At 44.4% G+C, this 18,919-nt stretch overlaps 1 protein-coding gene across 3 annotated transcripts in view; it reads left to right on the top strand.

The window, feature by feature from the left end:
* The window catches only part of lzts3b (leucine zipper, putative tumor suppressor family member 3b), a 29,260-nt gene extending 13,481 nt beyond the window's left edge, over positions 1-15,779 (top strand). Inside the window, exons 2-8 of one of the 3 annotated variants that reach the window (XM_034170578.1) lie at positions 629-1,460; positions 2,570-3,028; positions 3,115-3,282; positions 3,443-3,571; positions 13,659-13,850; positions 13,959-14,189; positions 14,387-15,779. In XM_034170578.1, the coding sequence (XP_034026469.1) occupies positions 666-1,460; positions 2,570-3,028; positions 3,115-3,282; positions 3,443-3,571; positions 13,659-13,850; positions 13,959-14,189; positions 14,387-15,520 (3,108 nt within the window). In that variant the 5' untranslated portion in view covers positions 629-665 and the 3' untranslated portion in view covers positions 15,521-15,779. Of the gene's footprint in view, positions 1-504; positions 1,461-2,569; positions 3,029-3,114; positions 3,283-3,442; positions 3,572-13,658; positions 13,851-13,958; positions 14,190-14,386 lie in introns of all 3 variants that reach the window. The other 2 variants (XM_034170577.1, XM_034170576.1) reach the window with 2 other exon arrangements.
* Positions 15,780-18,919: the final 3,140 nt, after the last annotated feature.

Genomic DNA, 18,919 nt, shown 5'->3' with positions numbered 1-18,919 from the left:
CATTTTTTTAGACTGTTGTTCAATCTGCATTCATTCAGGCCAACTATGGTGTGCATTTTGGCAATTTTCTGACATTATATTGGTTAAACATTTACGTAATTGATGACTCAACATTGAAACTATTAGTTGCAATCATAATGGCAATATAACCTAGAGCCATTTTTGAGTTGTCTTTGGCTCACATTTACTTTAAGTAAATGTGAGCCACTTAAAATAAAGTAAGAATGCCTCTGAATATGTGGGAAAATCTTTGCTCTGGAGTGCTTAACGAATGCCATAATCAGAAAGTATAACCGTGTTTTGTCTCCAGTAAAAATTCTGTCTTTTTATGCCACCACACTGTAATTTTGCATACTAATCCTTTTGACCCTTCTGATCATTTTTAACCATGAGAGGACGTGGCGACCCCTGTATGTGAGTTGGAGTCTATTCTGCATAACTGTACAGTCATCATTCAATGACAATATTGTATAACTCCTTGCGTTTTTCTGTGTTCCTCTATAGTGTGTGTGCCCCCACTACCTGCATTAGGTTGTGATGACCCACACTACTTCCAAATGTTTCTGTGACCCTCCCCATTCCTGACTCCTAACCTCTAATACCTGACCTTTGACCCCACTATGGGTAGTGTTGGCAGTGGGGTGGCAGGAGAGCAGGAGTTTGCCATGAAGTCTGTGGGCACACGGACGACCCTGCCCCGGGCGCCTCCTCTCTCTCGTCGTTGCCCTGCCGACCGCAGCTGCAGTGCAGAACGGTTGCCCCGGCCACCAGCTACAATATCGGATGGAACGGCCTCTAGTGATGAACGAGGAAGTGTTAGTATCGGGACTGCAACCTGTGTTGGTACCGATCGTCCAACTGAAACAGCCTCCTCCACCAACACAGAGTTCACCATGGTGGGCCCAGCGAACAACAACCAGCTGGAGTGCGGCAATGGAGCAGGCAGGAGGGAGAGAGAGTGGGAGCGGCAGCGTGAGAGGGGGAGAGACAGGGACCGAGACAGAGACTGGGATAGAGAGAGGTTAGAGAGGGAGCGGGAGAGAGAGAGAAACCGGGAAAGGGAGCGAGAACGAGTGGAGAGGGAGAGGCTGGAACGAGAAAGGGAACGGGAAAGGGAGAGAGCCAGAGAGAGAGAAAGAGAGAGAATCGAGAGAGAGAAGATCGAGAGGGAGAGGGAGCGAGAGAGAGAAAGAGAGCGGGAGAGAGAAAGAGAGAGGCTGGAGAATGAGAGGCTAGAGAGAGAGAGGGAGAGGGAGAGAGAAATGCAGGGAGCAGGTTTAGATGTTTGTGGGAATATTGTGGTCCGAGGAGCAAATGAGAAGAACAGCGTTGGCATGAGTCAACACCAACACAGAGAGATGATGTCTGCCAGAGCTGACTGTGAGAATAATCCAGCTGGTCATAACCCTCCCAACCACAAACCACCCAAGATCCTACCTGTGTCGGGAAAACTGGAGCAGGTAACTACGAATTCGCAGTAATGGGATCAATACCATATACAGTGCATCCAGAAAGTATTCACAGCACTTCACTTTTTCCGCATTTTGTTATGTTACAGCCTTATTCCAAAATGGAGCAAACTCGTTTTTTCCCTCAATATTACTCAAAACACCCCATAATGACAACATGAAAAGTTGATTTTCTTTTTTTATGGTTGCTAATTTACTAAATAAAAAAAAAGACATCACATGTACATAAGTAGTCACATCCTTTGCTCAATATCTTGTTGATGCACCTTTGACTCTGGCTGAACCACTCAAGGACATTCACAGAGTTGTCCTGAAGCCACTCCTTTGATATCTTGGCTGTGTAATTAGGATCATTGTCCTGCTGAAAGATGAACCGTCGCTCCAGTCTGAGGTCAAGAGCGCTCTAGAGCAGGTTTTCATCCAGGATGTCTCTGTACATTGCTGCATTCATCTTTCCCTCAATCCTGACTAGTCTCCCAGTTCCTGCCACTGAAAAACATCCCAACAGCATGATGCTGCCACCACCATGCTTCACTGTAGGGATGGTGCCTGGTTTCCTCCAAACGTGACGTCTGGCACGCCAAAGAGTTCAATCTTTGTTTCATCAGACCAGATAAATTTGTTACTCATTTTCTCATAGTCTGAGAGTCCTTCAGGTGCCTGTTGGAAAACTCCAGGTGGGCTGCCATGTGCCTTTTACTGAGGAATGGCTTCCGTCTGCCCACTCTACCATACAGGCCTGATTGGTGGATTGCTGCAGAAATAGTTATCCTTCTGGAAAGTTCTCCTCTCTCCACAGAGGAATGCTTGAGCTTTTTAGTACATTTGCAAAAATCTAAAAAAAAAAAAAACACACACATTGTCATTATGGGCTGCTGTGTGTACAATTTTGAGGAAAATAATTAATTTCTTCCATTTTGGAATAAGGCTGTAAATGTGGAAAAACTGCAATGTTGTGAATACTTTAGCGCCGCAACGTATGTTGTCGTCAGCATGTGAGGTTTCCTTTCTTTTTCATGTCTGCCTTTATCTCCTTACTTATTTGTTTATTTTATAATTGGTTTCTCCCTTGTCTCCCTTCATCTATTTCTCTGATAAAGCAGAACAACTCAGGACTTGTTCGTCCCTCTGCCTTCAAGCCAGTGGTTCCCAAGAGCTTCCACTCCATGCAGAACCTAGTAGGTCAGGCAGGAGGGGCTGGAAGTGAGGGGAAATCCGAGGTGAGAAGTGAGGGGTTCAGTGAGGGAAGAGGTGGCAGGAGAGTCAGAGATGGAGGAGAATCAGGAGAGGTCCCAGAGGCCCTTCTCCTTGACCAGGACAGCCCAGTGAGGGCAGGTAGGAGTGAGGGTGCGGGAAATAGTAATGAAGTGGTTCAGGGAGGGATGTCTGATTCAGGGAGAAACTCCCTGACCAGCCTGCCTACCTATACAGGCTCAGGGTCTGGTTGTGGGCCCCCAGCAGTTCTCGGGCCTCTCAGTGCTTCTACCAGCCACATCAACAGGCTGGGCATGGCTGGGGCAGCTGCAGGCCTGGACAAGCTGGAAAAGCCTGGATACCAGGTGGGACCATCACTCACATATACACATAGACCACCACCTCACTGGAGTCATTTTGAACATATCGTCATGTTTGGTGATTATTTCAGAACGGTCTGAGCGCTTCAGATAGTGGCCGCTCCTCTTCAGGAAAGAGCTCATCATCCTATCAGAGGCTTAGCCACCTAAGTGATGCCCCAGCACCCCTACGTCCCTCTCCTTCATCAGATGACATTATCCAGGACCTGGAGGACCGTTTGTGGGAGAAAGAGCAAGAGGTCAGAGTTCATTGCAGAATATCCCAGGAGCATTTGTAAATTATGGGTGCTTTCATATGCAAAAAGATTCTGTAACATTGAAGATAAATGGATTTCAGTTGAAGTCAGCCTATATAGGACTCATTTACTTTGTGGTCTGACACTTGTTCTTTTCTACTAGGTGCAACATATGCGGCGAAATCTGGACCAGAGTGAGGCAGCAATTATTCAGGTGTTTGAAGAGAAGCAACGTGTCTGGGAGCGTCAGATGGATGAGCTGAGACAGAACTACGCTTCACGTCTGCAACAGGTTACTTCACCATAACCATATGTGTCAACAGGAGGCAATGCCAGACACTCAGTGATGGTCACAGCTAACATAAAAGTTAGCTTCAATAACAGCTAATCTATGGACTAATAAATAAACTGTAATAACACTAAAGCGATAAATAACTGCAATATTATTCTGAGGGCAACACGGTGTGTTAGTGGTTAACACTGTTGCCTCACAGCAAGAAGACTGTGGGATCGCTTCCCGCCTCGGCCTTTCTGAGTGCAGTTTGCATGTTCTCCCTGTGTTCACAAGGGTTCCCTCTGGGTACTCCAGCTTCCTCCTACTTCCGAAGACATGCAGGTTAGGTGAATTGGTGACTCTAAATTGACTATAGGTATGTGTGAATGTGTTTCTCCATCTATATGTGGCCCTGCTGTTGTGAAAGTGTAGTGACACGGACCCACAACAGGGGGCGCAAATGAACGGACAATAGAAGGAGTCAAATTTGAGCGCTTTACTGTTGTGAATGCCACAACCATACACAGCAGATTATAGAATGATACAAAGTCAATGGATAAAGGTGTCGTGTGGGCAGGCTCAACGATAGGAGACGTCCGTCTAAAGAAGAACCGGAACCACACGATTTCCTCCGCCACCGAACCCGAAGGATACTGGAGCCGCCAGGTCCCGAGTCCCCCAGGTGGCCACCGTCTCCGCGTGTCGGATCTGGTACTGTTGTGCAGCTCCTGTTTCAGCACTTATCTAGAAAGAGTGAGAGGCGAAGACGTCGGCACTCTCACAAACCACCAATCAGCTGACAAGGCTCCACAGGAAAGCGGCTACAAAAAGAGTTCAGACTAAGATCCAGTTTAGTTTATGGCTGAGAATATTACCTCCTTAGAAGAATGATATCTCGGCGACGTGGTGGAGGTGTCATCCTGCTTTTATCTGGGGTGAAGTGCAGATGATCGGTGACAGCTGTCATAGTTGATGAGTGACAGCTGTCACCTCGGCTGTTCCTGTGAGGCGAGAGCGCCCTCTCGTGCCTGAAGCCCGCACTTCAGGCAGGGCGCCCTCTGGTGGTGGGCCAGCAGTACCTCCTCTTCTGGCGGCCCACACAACAGGACCCCCCCCTCAACGGGCGCCTCCTGGCGCCCGACCAGGCTTGTCCGGGTGGCGACGGTAAAAATCGGCCAGGAGGGCCGGGTCCAGGATGAAGCTCCTCTTCACCCAGGAGCGTTCTTCGGGTCCATACCCCTCCCAGTCCACCAAATATTGGAAACCCCGGCCCATTCGACGGACGTCCAGGAGCCGGCACACTGTCCAAGCTGGCTCCCCGTCGATGATACGGGCAGGAGGCGGCGCCGGACCGGGTGCACAGAGGGGTGAGGTGAGACGTGGTTTCAACCTTGAAACGTGGAATACTGGATGAATCCGCAGTGAGGCCGGGAGTTGGAGCCTCACTGCGGCGGGACTGAGGACCTTGAGGATCTTGAAGGGCCCGATGTACCGGTCCTTCAGTTTGGGGGAATCCACCTGGAGGGGAATGTCCCTTGTGGATAGCCACACCTCCTGCCCGGGCCGATATGCGGGGGCCGGGGACCGTCGACGGTCTGCATGGGTCTTTGCCCTCGTCCGGGCCCTCAACAAGGCCAAACGGGTGGTGCGCCACACCCGACGGCATCTCCGCAGGTGGGCCTGGACCAAGGGTACACCGACCTCTCCCTCCACCACAGGAAACAAAGGGGGCTGGTACCCCAGACACACCTCAAATGGGGAGAGGCCGGTGGCAGAGGACACTTGGCTGTTATGCGCATACTCGATCCAGGCCAGGTGTTCACTCCAAGCCGTTGGGTGTGCGGATGTGGTACATCGCAGGGCCTGCTCCAGCTCTTGGTTAGCCCGTTCAGCCTGTCCGTTGGTCTGAGGGTGATACCCAGACGAGAGGCTCATGGTGGCCCCCAGCTCCCGGCAGAAACTTCTCCAAACCTGCGAGGAAAACTGGGGACCACGATCTGAGATGATGTCTGTTGGTATCCCATGCAGACGTACGACATGGTGGACCAGGAGATCCGCTGTCATAGTTAATGAGTGACAGCTGTCACCTCGGCTGTTCCTGTGAGGCGGCAGCGCCCTCTCGTGCCTGAAGCCCACACTTCAGGCAGGGCGCCCTCTGGTGGTGGGCCAGCAGTACCTCCTCTTCTGGCGGCCCACACAACACCTGCGACAGACTGGCATCCTGTCCAGGCAAGCGATACCCTGCCTCATGCTATATGACTGAAGAGATAGGCTCCAGCCCCACTTGACCCTTGATTGGAGTAAGCAGGTATAGACAATGAATGAATGAATGAATGAATGAATGAATATTTTGCTGAGGCAACTGATAACTAACTTTTATTGTATGAATTTAGCTTTGGTGTGGGTTTTTTTGGCTCTACAACCCTAAAAAACAGACCTACAAAGCTGAAATTTTAATATGTTGCAGATTCCTGAAAAGGCGTAGCATACTAAGCTCAGCTGATGATCAAATAAACAAATAAAAATAACTGTAGGTTCCATTCAACATACAGTTTATTCACAGTACAGAAATTATTAAACAAATAATATTAAGAAATATAAGTACACATGGAAAATAATGTTAATAATGTATTTAAAGCTGTGCAACCTTTCAAATTTCACAAAAATGACAAAATTTAGTTTCTACTGAAATCTAAGAGCATTGTAAAACTGCCCCTCATTTTAATGAAGAGAACATATTTACCTGGGGGGAAATATATTATGAATATTTTAGTTTGCTTCTTACGGCATCTACAGGAGGAAGTGCGTGTGCACATGCATGAGGTTTTGAAATTGAGGTTTTGAAGTTATCTTTGAAATTGCATGATGTGCTTACATACAGCATGCATGCTAACATCCATATGGATGTTAGCACTTCAAAAACTGTGTGTAGCTTTAGAAGTGTTTATTTCTTGCTAACTTTTACACACCATATAAGGAACATATTAGATTTATACAGAAACTCAGCCACATGGGGTGTGCAGACAGTACACCCCATGACATTCAGACATTCTGAGTGCCGGTCCCAAGCCCGGATAAATGAGGAGGGTTGCGTCAGGAAGGGCATCCGGCGTAAAACAAGCCAACCCAACTATGCAGACTCAGAATCGAATTCCCATACCGGATCGGTCGCGGCCCGGGTTAACAACGTCCGCCACCGGTGCTATTGCCCAACAGGGTGCCGGTGGAAATTGGGCTACTGCTGGGTGAAGATGATGAAGAAGAGGAGGAAAACGTTGCCACGAACAGTGGGAGAAGAAGAAAACTAGAAGGGTGGAAATGAGAGTGGGGACTTTTAATGTTTTTAGTATGACTGGTAAAGGGAGAGAGCTGGCTGATATGATGGAGAGGAGAAAGGTAGACATATTGTGTGTGCAAGAGACCAAGTGGAAGGGAAGTAAGAGCAGGAGCATCGGCGGTGGGTACAAGTTGTTGTACCATGGTGAGGACAGGAAGAGAAATGGTGTTGGGGTCATTTTAAAGGAAGAGTATGTTAAAAGTGTGTTGGAGGTTAAGCGAGTGTCTTACAGGGTGATGAGTGTGAAGTCAGAAATTGAAGGGGTGATGAATATCATCAGTGCATATGCCCCACAGGTAGGTTGTGAGATGAAGGAGAAATAAGAATTCTGGAGTGTGTTAGATGAGGTGGTGGAGAGTGTGCCCAAGCATGAAAGAGTGGTGATAGGAGCAGACTTCAGTGGGCATGTTGGTGAAGGGAACAGAGGTGATGAGGAAGTAATGGGTAGATATGGTATCAAGGATAGGAATGGGGAAGGACAGATGGTAGTTGATTTTGCAAAAAGGATGGAAATGGCTGCGGTGAATACCTACTTTAAGAAAAGGGATGAGCACAGGGTAACATATAAGAGTGGAGGAAGGTGCACACAGGTGGACTACATTCTTTATAGGAGATGCAAGCTAAAAGAAATCACAGACTGTAAGGTGGTAGCAGGAGAGAGTGTCACTAGACAGCATAGGATGGTTGTTTGTAGGATGACTTTATAGGTAAAGAAGAAGAAGAAGAGAGTGAGAGCTCAACAAAGGATCAGATGGTGGAAGCTGAAGGAGGAAGACTGTTGTGTGAAATTTAGCGAGCAGGTTAGAGAAGCACTAGTTGGAGGGGAAGCAATTTTGGACAACTGGAAAAGTACTGCAGATGTGGTGAGGGAGACAGCTAGGGCAGTACTGGGTATGACATCTGGACAGTGGAAGGAAGACACGGAGACTTGGTGGTGGAATGAAGAGGTCCAGGAAAGCATAAGGAGAAAGAGGTTGGCAAAAAAGTTTTGGGATAGTCGTAGAGATGAAGAAAGTAGACAGGAGTACAAGGAGATGCGGCGTAAGGTGAGAAGAGAAGTGGCAAAAGCAAAGGAAAAGGCATATTGCAAGCTGTACAAGAAGTTGAATAGTAAGGAAGGAGAAAAGGACTTGTACCGATTGGCCAGACAAAGGGACAGAGCTGGAAAGGATGTGCAGCAGGTTAGGGTGGTAAAAGATGCACATGGTAATGTGCTGACAAGTGAGGAGTGTGTGCTGAGAAGGTGGAGGGAATATTTTGAAGAGTTGATGAATAAAGAAAATGAGTGAGAGAAAAGGCTGGATGATGTGGTGAGAGTAAATCAGGAAGTAAAAGAGATTAGCAAGGAAGAAGTGAGGGCTGCTATGAAGAGGATGAAGAGTGGAAAGGCAGTTGGTCCAGATGACATTCCAATGGAGGCATGGAAATGTCTAGGAGAGATGGCAGTATAGTTTCTAACCAGATTGTTTAATAAAATCTTGGAAAGTGAGAGGATGCCTGAGGAGTGGAGACGAAGTGTGCTGGTTCCTATTTTCAAGAACAAGGGTGATGTGCAGAGCTGCAGTAACTACAGAGGCATAAAGCTGATCAGCCACAGCATGAAGTTATGGGAAAGAGCACTAGGCTAAGCTAGGCTTAGAAAACAGGTGAAGAGCTGTGAGCAGCAATATGGTTTCATGCCGAGAAAGAGCACTACAGATGCAATGTTTGCTCTGAGAATACTGTTGGAAAAGTACAGAGAAGTACAGAAAGAGTTACATTGTGTGTTTATGGACTTAGAAAAAGCTTATGATAGGGTGCCAAGAGAAGAGTTGTGGCATTGTATGAGGAAGTCTGGAGTGGCAGAGAAGTATGTTAGGGTAGTGCAGGACATGTACAAGAATAGTGTGACAGCGGTGAGATGCGCAGTCGGAATGACAGACTCATTCAAGGTGGAGGTGGGATTACACCAAGGATCAGCTTTGAGTCCTTTCTTGTTTGCAGTGGTGATGGACAGGTTGACAGATGAGATCAGACAGGAGTCCCCATGGACTATGATGTTTGCAGATGACATTGTGATCTGTAGTGAGAGTAGAGAGCAAGTTGAGTCTAGTCTGGAGAAGTGGAGATATGCTTTGGAGAGAAGGGGAATGAAAGTCAGTAGAAGCAAGACTGAGTACATGTGTGTGAATGAGAGGGAGCCCAGTGGAATAGTGCAGTTACAAGGAGTAGAAGTGGTGAAAGTAGATGACTTTAAATATTTTGGGTCAACTGTTCAAAGTAATGGAGAGTGTGGTAGAGCCTGTGTACCACAGGCTTTTAAGGTGGCAGTAATTAAACCATTACTTAAAAAGCCATCACTTGACCCAGCTATCTTAGCTAATTATAGGCCAATCTCCAACCTTCCTTTTCTCTCAGAAATTCTTGAAAGGGTAGTTGTAAAACAGCTAACTGATCATCTGCAGAGGAATGGTCTATTTGAAGAGTTTCAGTCAGGTTTTAGAATTCATCATAGTACAGAAACAGCATTAGTGAAGGTTACAAATGATCTTCTTATGGCCTCGGACAGTGGACTCATCTCTGTGCTTGTTCTGTTAGACCTCAGTGCTGCTTTTGATACTGTTGACCATAAAATTTTATTACAGAGATTAGAGCATGCCATAGGTATTAAAGGCACTGCGCTGCGGTGGTTTGAATCATATTTGTCTAATAGATTACAATTTGTTCATGTAAATGGGGAATCTTCTTCACAGACTAAAGTTAATTATGGAGTTCCACAAGGTTCTGTGCTAGGACCAATTTTATTCACTTTATACATGCTTCCCTTAGGCAGTATTATTAGACGGTATTGCTTAAATTTTCATTGTTACGCAGATGATACCCAGCTTTATCTATCCATGAAGCCAGAGGACACACACCAATTAGCTAAACTGCAGGATTGTCTTACAGACATAAAGACATGGATGACCTCTAATTTCCTGCTTTTAAACTCAGATAAAACTGAAGTTATTGTACTTGGCCCCACAAATCTTAGAAACATGGTGTCTAACCAGATCCTTACTCTGGATGGCATTACCCTGACCTCTAGTAATACTGTGAGAAATCTTGGAGTCATTTTTGATCAGGATATGTCATTCAAAGCGCATATTAAACAAATATGTAGGACTGCTTTTTTGCATTTACGCAATATCTCTAAAATCAGAAAGGTCTTGTCTCAGAGTGATGCTGAAAAACTAATTCATGCATTTATTTCCTCTAGGCTGGACTGTTGTAATTCATTATTATCAGGTTGTCCTAAAAGTTCCCTAAAAAGCCTTCAGTTAATTCAAAATGCTGCAGCTAGAGTACTGACGGGGACTAGAAGGAGAGAGCATAGCTCACCCATATTGGCCTCTCTTCATTGGCTTCCTGTTAATTCTAGAATAGAATTTAAAATTCTTCTTCTTACTTATAAGGTTTTGAATAATCAGGTCCCATCTTATCTTAGGGACCTCGTAGTACCATATCACCCCAATAGAGCGCTTCGCTCTCAGACTGCAGGCTTACTTGTAGTTCCTAGGGTTTGTAAGAGTAGAATGGGAGGCAGAGCCTTCAGCTTTCAGGCTCCTCTCCTGTGGAACCAGCTCCCAATTCAGATCAGGGAGACAGACACCCTCTCTACTTTTAAGATTAGGCTTAAAACTTTCCTTTTTGCTAAAGCTTATAGTTAGGGCTGGATCAGGTGACCCTGAACCATCCCTTAGTTATGCTGCTATAGACGTAGACTGCTGGGGGGTTCCCATGATGCACTGTTTCTTTCTCTTTTTGCTCTGTATGCACCACTCTGCATTTAATCATTAGTGATCGATCTCTGCTCCCCTCCACAGCATGTCTTTTTCCTGGTTCTCTCCCTCAGCCCCAACCAGTCCCAGCAGAAGACTGCCCCTCCCTGAGCCTGGTTCTGCTGGAGGTTTCTTCCTGTTAAAAGGGAGTTTTTCCTTCCCACTGTAGCCAAGTGCTTGCTCACAGGGGGTCGTTTTGACCGTTGGGGTTTTACATAATTATTGTATGGCCTTGCCTTACAATATAAAGCGCCTTGGGGCAACTGTTTGTTGTGATTTGGCGCTATATAAAAAAATTGATTGATTGATTGATTGATTGAGAGGTGAAGAAGAGAGTGCAGGCAGGGTGGAGTGGGTGGAGAAAGGTGGCAGGAGTGATTTGTGACCGAAGAATATCAGCAAGAGTGAAGGGGAAAGTTTACAAAACAGTAGTGAGACCAGCTATGTTGTATGGTTTAGAGACAGTGGCACTAACAAAAAGACAGGAGGCAGAGCTGGAGGTGGCAGAGCTGAAGATGTTGAGATTCTCTTTGGGAGTGACAAGAATGGACAAGATTAGGAATGAACATATCAGAGGGACAGCTCAGGTGGGACGGTTTGGAGACAAAGTCAGAGAGGCAAGATTGAGATGGTTTGGACATGTGCAGAGGAGGGACCCAGGGTATATAGGGAGAAGGATGCTGAGGATGGAGCCACCAGGCAGGAGGAGAAGAGGGAGACCAAAGAGGAGGTTCATGGATGTGCTGAGAGAGGACATGCAGGTGGTTGATGTGACAGAGGAAGATACAGAGGACAGGGTGAGATGGAAACGATTGATCTGCTGTGGCGACCCCTAACGGGAACAGCCGAAAGACAAAGAAGAAGATTAGATTTATACAGAAATAAGCTGTTTCAGAGCATTTTCCACCATCTTGGATTATTTTGTTCAAGTGAGCACTCAGCTGATGTGACCGTAACAGGCTACTCTAATTGGCTGCCGCGGTGTGCTTCCCAGCACCCTTTGTGCAAGTCGGGGGAAACCCCCACATAATCTGTTATGTTGCTGTGGTTGCTATCACAGGCTGTACGGGTGCTATTGAACGTAGTTCAAGGCCGTCTGTTCATTTGAATTTTTTCCCTTCTGGGGAAATACTTATTAATTTTTTCCAGACAACACACATTTTGATCTTATTGGCAATGTCATATTATGAATTTCCTATGTAAAGGCTAATAAATAAAATTATAGTGGTACCAAAGAAAATTATTTTTTATGGCTTAAACCTTTAAAAACCCCAAAGGCCGTACACTTTTAATGCATTTAATCTGGCTTGACCTCTTGCTGCTCCATCTCAGGTGATACGTGTTGCCTTCACACGATGTGTCGATTTTGCTTTTTACTGTATTAGTGTGTAAAAACTCCAACAGGAGCAAACATGTATGAGTGTAGTGTTTACAAATGTTTTTGATTGTTAAACTTTATTTAAAAAAAGTTAGCTGACTTAAGTTGACTTAAGCTGACTAAACTGTTCCAGCCCACTGATGTGTACGTATATACATATTACTGGATAGCTCATTGGCCCACACACTCTGTACAATCCGCTGAAGCAAACTGGCGGCCATCTTACCACTCGCAACTTATGCAGAGACCGCACATAGATCACTTATTAGAACGTCAACAATTTCAAGTCATAACTGAGCTGATTCTCTCATTCATTTATTTTTGTTCTTCAGAAAAAGTAAGATTGATTAGCTATTTGATTTCTTTTCTTTCTTTTATTACTTTGACACTTTCTTCCCTTCTATTCTCACTCATATCTCACTGGGACAAATACTCAGTTCTAAAAATTATCATTCTTTAATCAAAGTTTATACAAGTTTTGTGGAATCATCAGCAAGCTCATATATATATATATATATATATACTCAGTTCTAAAAATGATCATTCTTTAATCAAAGTTTATACAAGTTTTGTGGAATCATCAGCAAGCTCATATATATATATATATATATGTGTGTGTGTGTGTGTGTGTGTGTGTGTGTGTGTGTGTGTGTGTGTGTGTGTGTGTGTGTGTGTGTGTGTGTGTGTGTGTGTGTGTATGTATGTATGTGTGTATGCGTGTGTGTGTGTGTGTGTGTGTGTGTGTGTGTGTATTGGTACCATATCATGAACAAAAGTGGATGCATAACAAAAGTCATGATGGATAATACAGAAATAGTGGATTTTTTTAAATAGTTGCACTAAAAGAATAAAACACCACTTAACTAGCTACAGGAGAGTTACTTTTCCCTGCAATGACATTTATTACACACAGCTCTATGAGCTTCAGCCTTATATATGTAATAAAGCTTGTAACAACAATGCGGAAAGCTCCAAAACTATGCACAAGTAGACCTAATAAATGTCTTAAAATAGTTTGTCCAACACAAAACACAACATGTGTCTACACCTGTTGAGTTAATAAGCCACGTATTATTATGGTTGTTATCTTTGCCTATATGATGGAATAAGGGATAGAACTCTTGAAATTATTGTTCATTACTTCCCATTTCAATCATACTCACAGGTGGATCATCCACAGCCTTTGATCGGGCGATTTGCGCAGTTTATAGCTGCACATGAAGGCATTTTTTAAACAAAATTACAAAGAATAAAGTTGTGTGCACCTCATTAAAGATCAATAGAAAAGAGCATTCTGGAATGGGACATCGGAGTGGCAATATGGCAGCTGATTTGCTTCAAAAATATTGGCCAGTGAACGATCCAGTACTATATAGAGGTCAGTGTTCCAACTGCTTCCCATAGGGATGCACCCCCTCCCCACCACCACCACCACCATTCCCTGTAGGGGAATTACATTATTTCATTCAGAAACAAATAGGTTAGAAGTGAGGATGCCATTTATCCAAAGAAATTAACCCAGTCAGTGTGATAGTAAGTTCTGGTGTGTTAAGTAGGTAATCTTACACCTTCATGTACACTTCCCTGCAGGTTACGCGTCGTGCCCAGCGCTCGCAGACTGCCTTGCAGGCCCAGATAACACGTCTGTCCCAGGATAAGAGGAGGCTGCAGGAGGAGATGGCAGCTCTGCTGGCCCAGAGAGAGGAGCTGGAGAGAAAGTGTCTCGATTACAGGAAGGAGCAGGCTGACATCCTGCCCCGTCTAGAGGAGACCAAGTGGGAGGTGACATATGATTCTATAAGTGGACTTCATCACTTGATGAAAAATCAGTTCAGTCGGAGATGTTGACAGATGGATCACTCAGTAGATCTTCTGTTCTTTCCTGGACAGGTGTGTCAGAAGGCGGGAGAGATCTCTTTGCTGAAGCAGCAGCTGAGAGAAAGCCAGGCTGAAGTGACCCAGCGAGCTGGAGAGATGGTGGCTCTTAGGGGCCAGCTGAAGGAGCTCAATGCTCAACTGAGGGAGCGGGAGGAGGCCATGCTGGGTCTGAAGGACTCCTATAGTTCCAAGAGTGTTGAACTTGAGAAATGTGAAGGAGAACTAAGGAGGACTCTGTCAGAGGTAAATTAAGCACACTTATCAGTTCAAACATGCTTGATATGCCACTTGATCCAAGTCTACTCCAAAATTTCACAGATCTGTCATTTACCTGTGGTCCATCCCTTTGTCACATCCACCACTGGCAGAGAGCTAATGTCTCCCAGTCTGCAAGAAATGATCTCTGCTTATATTCTTATGTGTTTTTATTCATTCTACAGGTATCCATCCTGAGAGAGAAGCTGGGTGTATTTGAGGCAGAGGTGCTGAGTTTAAAGCGGGCTCTGAATGAAGTGAGCAGAGGAGCTGAAGTTGTTGTAAGCCCTAATTTAGCTGCTGCAGGGCTTCTTCCACCCTGGGGAGCAGTGCACTGCCCACGAAACCCCACTGAGCCCTCGACCACCTCCCTTACTCCCACATCTGACACCCTGCTGAGTCTTCAGAGTGATGAGGCCAAAGCCCAAAGACAAGAAGCTCAAAGACAGGAGAGGCAGCAACGTGAAGAAGCTCAGTGGCGTGATGTGCAGCAGCGCCAAGACATCCACATCCAGCAAGATATGCAGATACGTCAAGAGACACAAAGCCGACCAGAGGCCCAACTACGCCAGGAAGCCCAACTCCGACAGGAGGCCCACCTCCGACATGAAGCTCAAATCCGTCAAGAAGCCCAACTACGCCAGGAAGCACAGCTTCGTCAAGAGGCCCATCTCCGTCAGGAGGCCCAGATGCGTCAGGAGGCTCATCTCCGTCAGGAGGCCCAGCTCCGGCATGAGGCCCAACTACGTCAAGAGGTCCAGCTTCGTCACGAGGCTCAACTTTGCCAGGAGCTGCGCCAGGATGCCCACCAGCCACAGCGAGCCCAGGAGGGTCATTGGGATGAGGCCGGAGAGCTCCGCAGGCAGCTGGAGCAACTGCAGTCTGTGCTGCGGCTGGAGAGACAGCAACGAGAACGTCAGGCCCTTAATTTTGACCAAGAACGACACACATGGCAGGATGAGAAAGAACGGGTTTTGAAATATCAAGCGCAGCTGCAGCTCAGCTATGTGGAAACACTGCAGAAGAACCAAGCTTTGGAAAAACGTATGAGCCAGTTGGGAGCCAAAGTGGTCACGACATCCACCACCACCCCTACCACCACCACAACTACCACCTCCCCCTCTTCCTCCAATTCTCCACCTCCACCACCATCCCTTTCTCCTCTGTCTCCCCAGACATCAGCCTCTCTCCCTGGACCTATCACCCTCACCATCTCCCCACCGTGTGAAGACCAGAAGGGCCCATCTTCTCTCCACCAGCTTGCTCCTCCCTGGGCCGGACCTTCACGTCTGGAGAGGATAGAATCCACGGAGATCTAGACACAGCTACAACATGACAACACACACGCAGTGACACAATACACTGTCATACATCACTTCACAATAGTGTCAATCAGTACAGTACTTTTCAAATCATTTAGAAGCCAAACAACAAAAAACAGACTGTAAACTTCAGTGTTTATCTGCAACAAGCAGATCAACAGAACAACATCTACTATATCAGCATTGTAAAAAGCCTTTCTATCACATGTTGCACGGTATAGTCTACATAATCAGTATTCTTGAAAAGTATGCCACAGTAATGAGTGGCAAATAAAAGAATATTAAATGACAATGTTTAGACAACAGCACTAATACAGGAGTCATCAATGCCCACGCTAGAAAAGAACCAGGACAATCATGGATATTGTCACAAATTATCAACAAGAATATTAAGAGTTATCTGTTAATCATAAGTCAGCGGTTATGTAAAAGTAGAATTAGTAATCTAAATGTGTGACTTTAACTTGTGTTTTTGGTCAGAGTGTGCATTATTCTGTTCTTTCCAGCACTGTAAAACCTGAAAAGTTACACCAACTCAAACAGGCTGAGGAAACTCAAACTCAAACCAATTCACGTGTTTATTTTAAAAGCATTAATAAGCAATTTAATTAAATAATATGAACTTGGCTGCCACTGTGACCCGGACCCGGATAAGTGGCAGAAAATGAATGCATGAATTTGCTTGATTAGTATTCAGTAAATGTAAATATATAAACTGAAAAGTCATAATTGTAGTATTCTGTAAAGAAATTAATATTTTCAAGTGCATTGTTCTCTACTGAAATCTAATTTTGAAATATTAGATATGAAAAGATTCAGTCAGGATTTTATTTCTTTATTGAACGTGGTTTTGGGTTTCATGTTTTTCTCGAGGACACGTTCCAATCCACCAGCTTTCGAGTTTAAAAACGGCTCATAAACACCACCAACTTCAGCGTGGTTCCCTGACAGCACATCACCTTTGCAGAAGTACACTTGAAACATGCTGTTTCATGCAGTATAATTCTCCATATACATCTGGAGTTTCATCAGGAAGGGCATCCAATGTAAAATCAAGATTCAGATCCATACTGGAGCCATAACCCCAAGGCAGCCATGCTGCTCTGTCAACATCTGATCCCATCATATCTCAAAAATTAAGCAAAGTTGTTCCTGATCAGTACTAGGCTGAGAGACCACTTAAGAACACCTGGAACTGTACACGTTTCTAAGTGTAGAACTAGAGGTGTGTCACAAAAGGGCATAAAACGTGTTACATCCCAGTGCAGAGCTCAACTGGAACCACAGTGGTGACCTCCAGCAACTGTGGGCAGCTAAAAGAAAACAAAAAAGTTTACTTCATCACAATAAGATTTGTTGGAAGAATTTTTTGTTTGAGTCAGAGGAATTTCTTAGGTTTTACAGTGAGCATGTTAGTATATATTGCTGGGATTTTATTTTATTCAGGAAAAAAAGGAAAAAGTCTTCTTTATAGTCATTTAATAAGTATCAGCCAACCAGTAACATTCAATTATTTGACACTTTGGCTTCATTTTATCCCAGCAGAAGTGTATGTTGTGATTTGCAGTGACTGATAACACAAATGAACAATGACCCAATCTTGTTTTTGTGTCACACATACATGGTCCCAGTTAAGATTAACAAAGTGTATATTTGAAACAACCTGAATTAAATACATCTTCAGAAGATAATCTGCCCCAATCAATGCTGAATCATTTGCAGATTGCAGATCACTGCAGGCTGCCTGTGGTGACTAAACATGAACACTAGGGGTCACTATAAAGCTCCAACAGTATTGTGGAGAGGAGTGGAAGCACACAAACTAAACTTTAATTATGCCATTCACGTTGTGCATTTAAAGTCAGTACAACTAAGAAATTCACCGGTATCTTCAAAGTGCAGAATGTATGAAATACTGGAAATACTGATCATAGTTATAGATTCTGTGTGTGTGTGTGTGTGTGTGTGTGTGTGTGTGTGTGTGTGTGTGTGTGTGTGTGTGTGTGTGTGTGTGTGTGTGTGTGTGTGTGTGTGTGTGTGTGTGTGTGTGTGTGCGTGCGTGCGTGTGTGTGTGTGTGTACGTGTACATGTACATATGAAAAGCTTCAGCTCGTGAGACGAGACTGAGTTTAGAGGGACTAGTGGCAATACAGCAAAGTAAAAATATCCCCAGAACAAAGGGATTCTGGGAGCTTTAGGTACAGTACAATGAAAATCAAAGCTTGACACAAAGGCAGTGACACTGAAATTTCAAACTGAAGGAGTGTGTGTAAACTCCTAAAAAATTTCCTTTGTATAGTTCATAGAAAAGTTAAAAGAAAAGGAAATATGAAAATCAGTCGAGTGGCGAGTCAGGCTTACTGCACTATGTACTGTCCTACACACCGGTTATGATGTACAGTAGATTCAGATGTGAATATCATGGCTTTTGTATGTGTTGTTTATGCCAGCATACAAAAATGTTGCTCAAAATATTAACGGATTATCTCTAAGGTATTACATAGTATTATCATCTTTATTACTGTTATGATTATTATTGTTATTATATTATGGTGACCTGACAGAGAAAATATGTGCCATTTGAGCTTTCTTTTATGTGTTTTTTAACTGTGTAGATAGCCGCTCAGCCTACCATAAATAGTGCAATCACAGCATCCCTGTCCAAACTATGGCATTCCTTTTGATGTAGGTGATAAATGTAGTTGCAGTATTGCATTGTTTAGAAGACAAAATGCTACCAATTTTATACATGTTTCAGATTTATTGTTTGCATTTATGTTACTAGTACTGCTCTGGCTTGATTAAATCCACCTCTTTGTTAAATCCAACAGAATTAATAAAGATATGTGAAGAATTCAGAGCTTTTGTTGTTCTTGTTTTAGGAAAAAGTCTTGTGTGGCTCAAGGCTTACATAGGCCAAATCAAAGAAGGGAGAGCTGAAAGTGTTTGCAGATAAAGTAAGCAGCATGCCCTTGTTTTGACTGACAGGAAGGTGGGATGTGTGACTTTTGTATAGCAAACTCCTGTATCATGACCAAAAATTGATAATTCACACATCAACTAATGTGTCTGCCCATGACTGAAGTACAATGACTGAGAGAGGCCACAACACAATCAAATGTAGAAAATATGAATACAAAAAACTAATAATAATTAAAAAAAAAACTGCATCAATTCAAAAACAGGTAGTTGCATCGAAAAATATCTTGCTAATTGAGAAAATGCTTTGCAAACACAAAGAACACAAATATAATCTACAGCACGTGCAACAATTTAATTTGATTATCTATCAAAATAAATCCAATTCAATTCAATCTGATGAAAATTCACACAACGTACCACAAAACAGATGTGTTGTAAACAGCAAGACTTCTACAAATCACCTGTGGATGGCAG

Source organism: Thalassophryne amazonica, chromosome 5, assembly GCF_902500255.1.
Source record: "Thalassophryne amazonica chromosome 5, fThaAma1.1, whole genome shotgun sequence".
Lineage (NCBI taxonomy): Eukaryota > Metazoa > Chordata > Actinopteri > Batrachoidiformes > Batrachoididae > Thalassophryne > Thalassophryne amazonica.
Note: the sequence above shows the minus strand (reverse complement) of the source record. Positions and strands in the feature narration are given on the sequence as shown.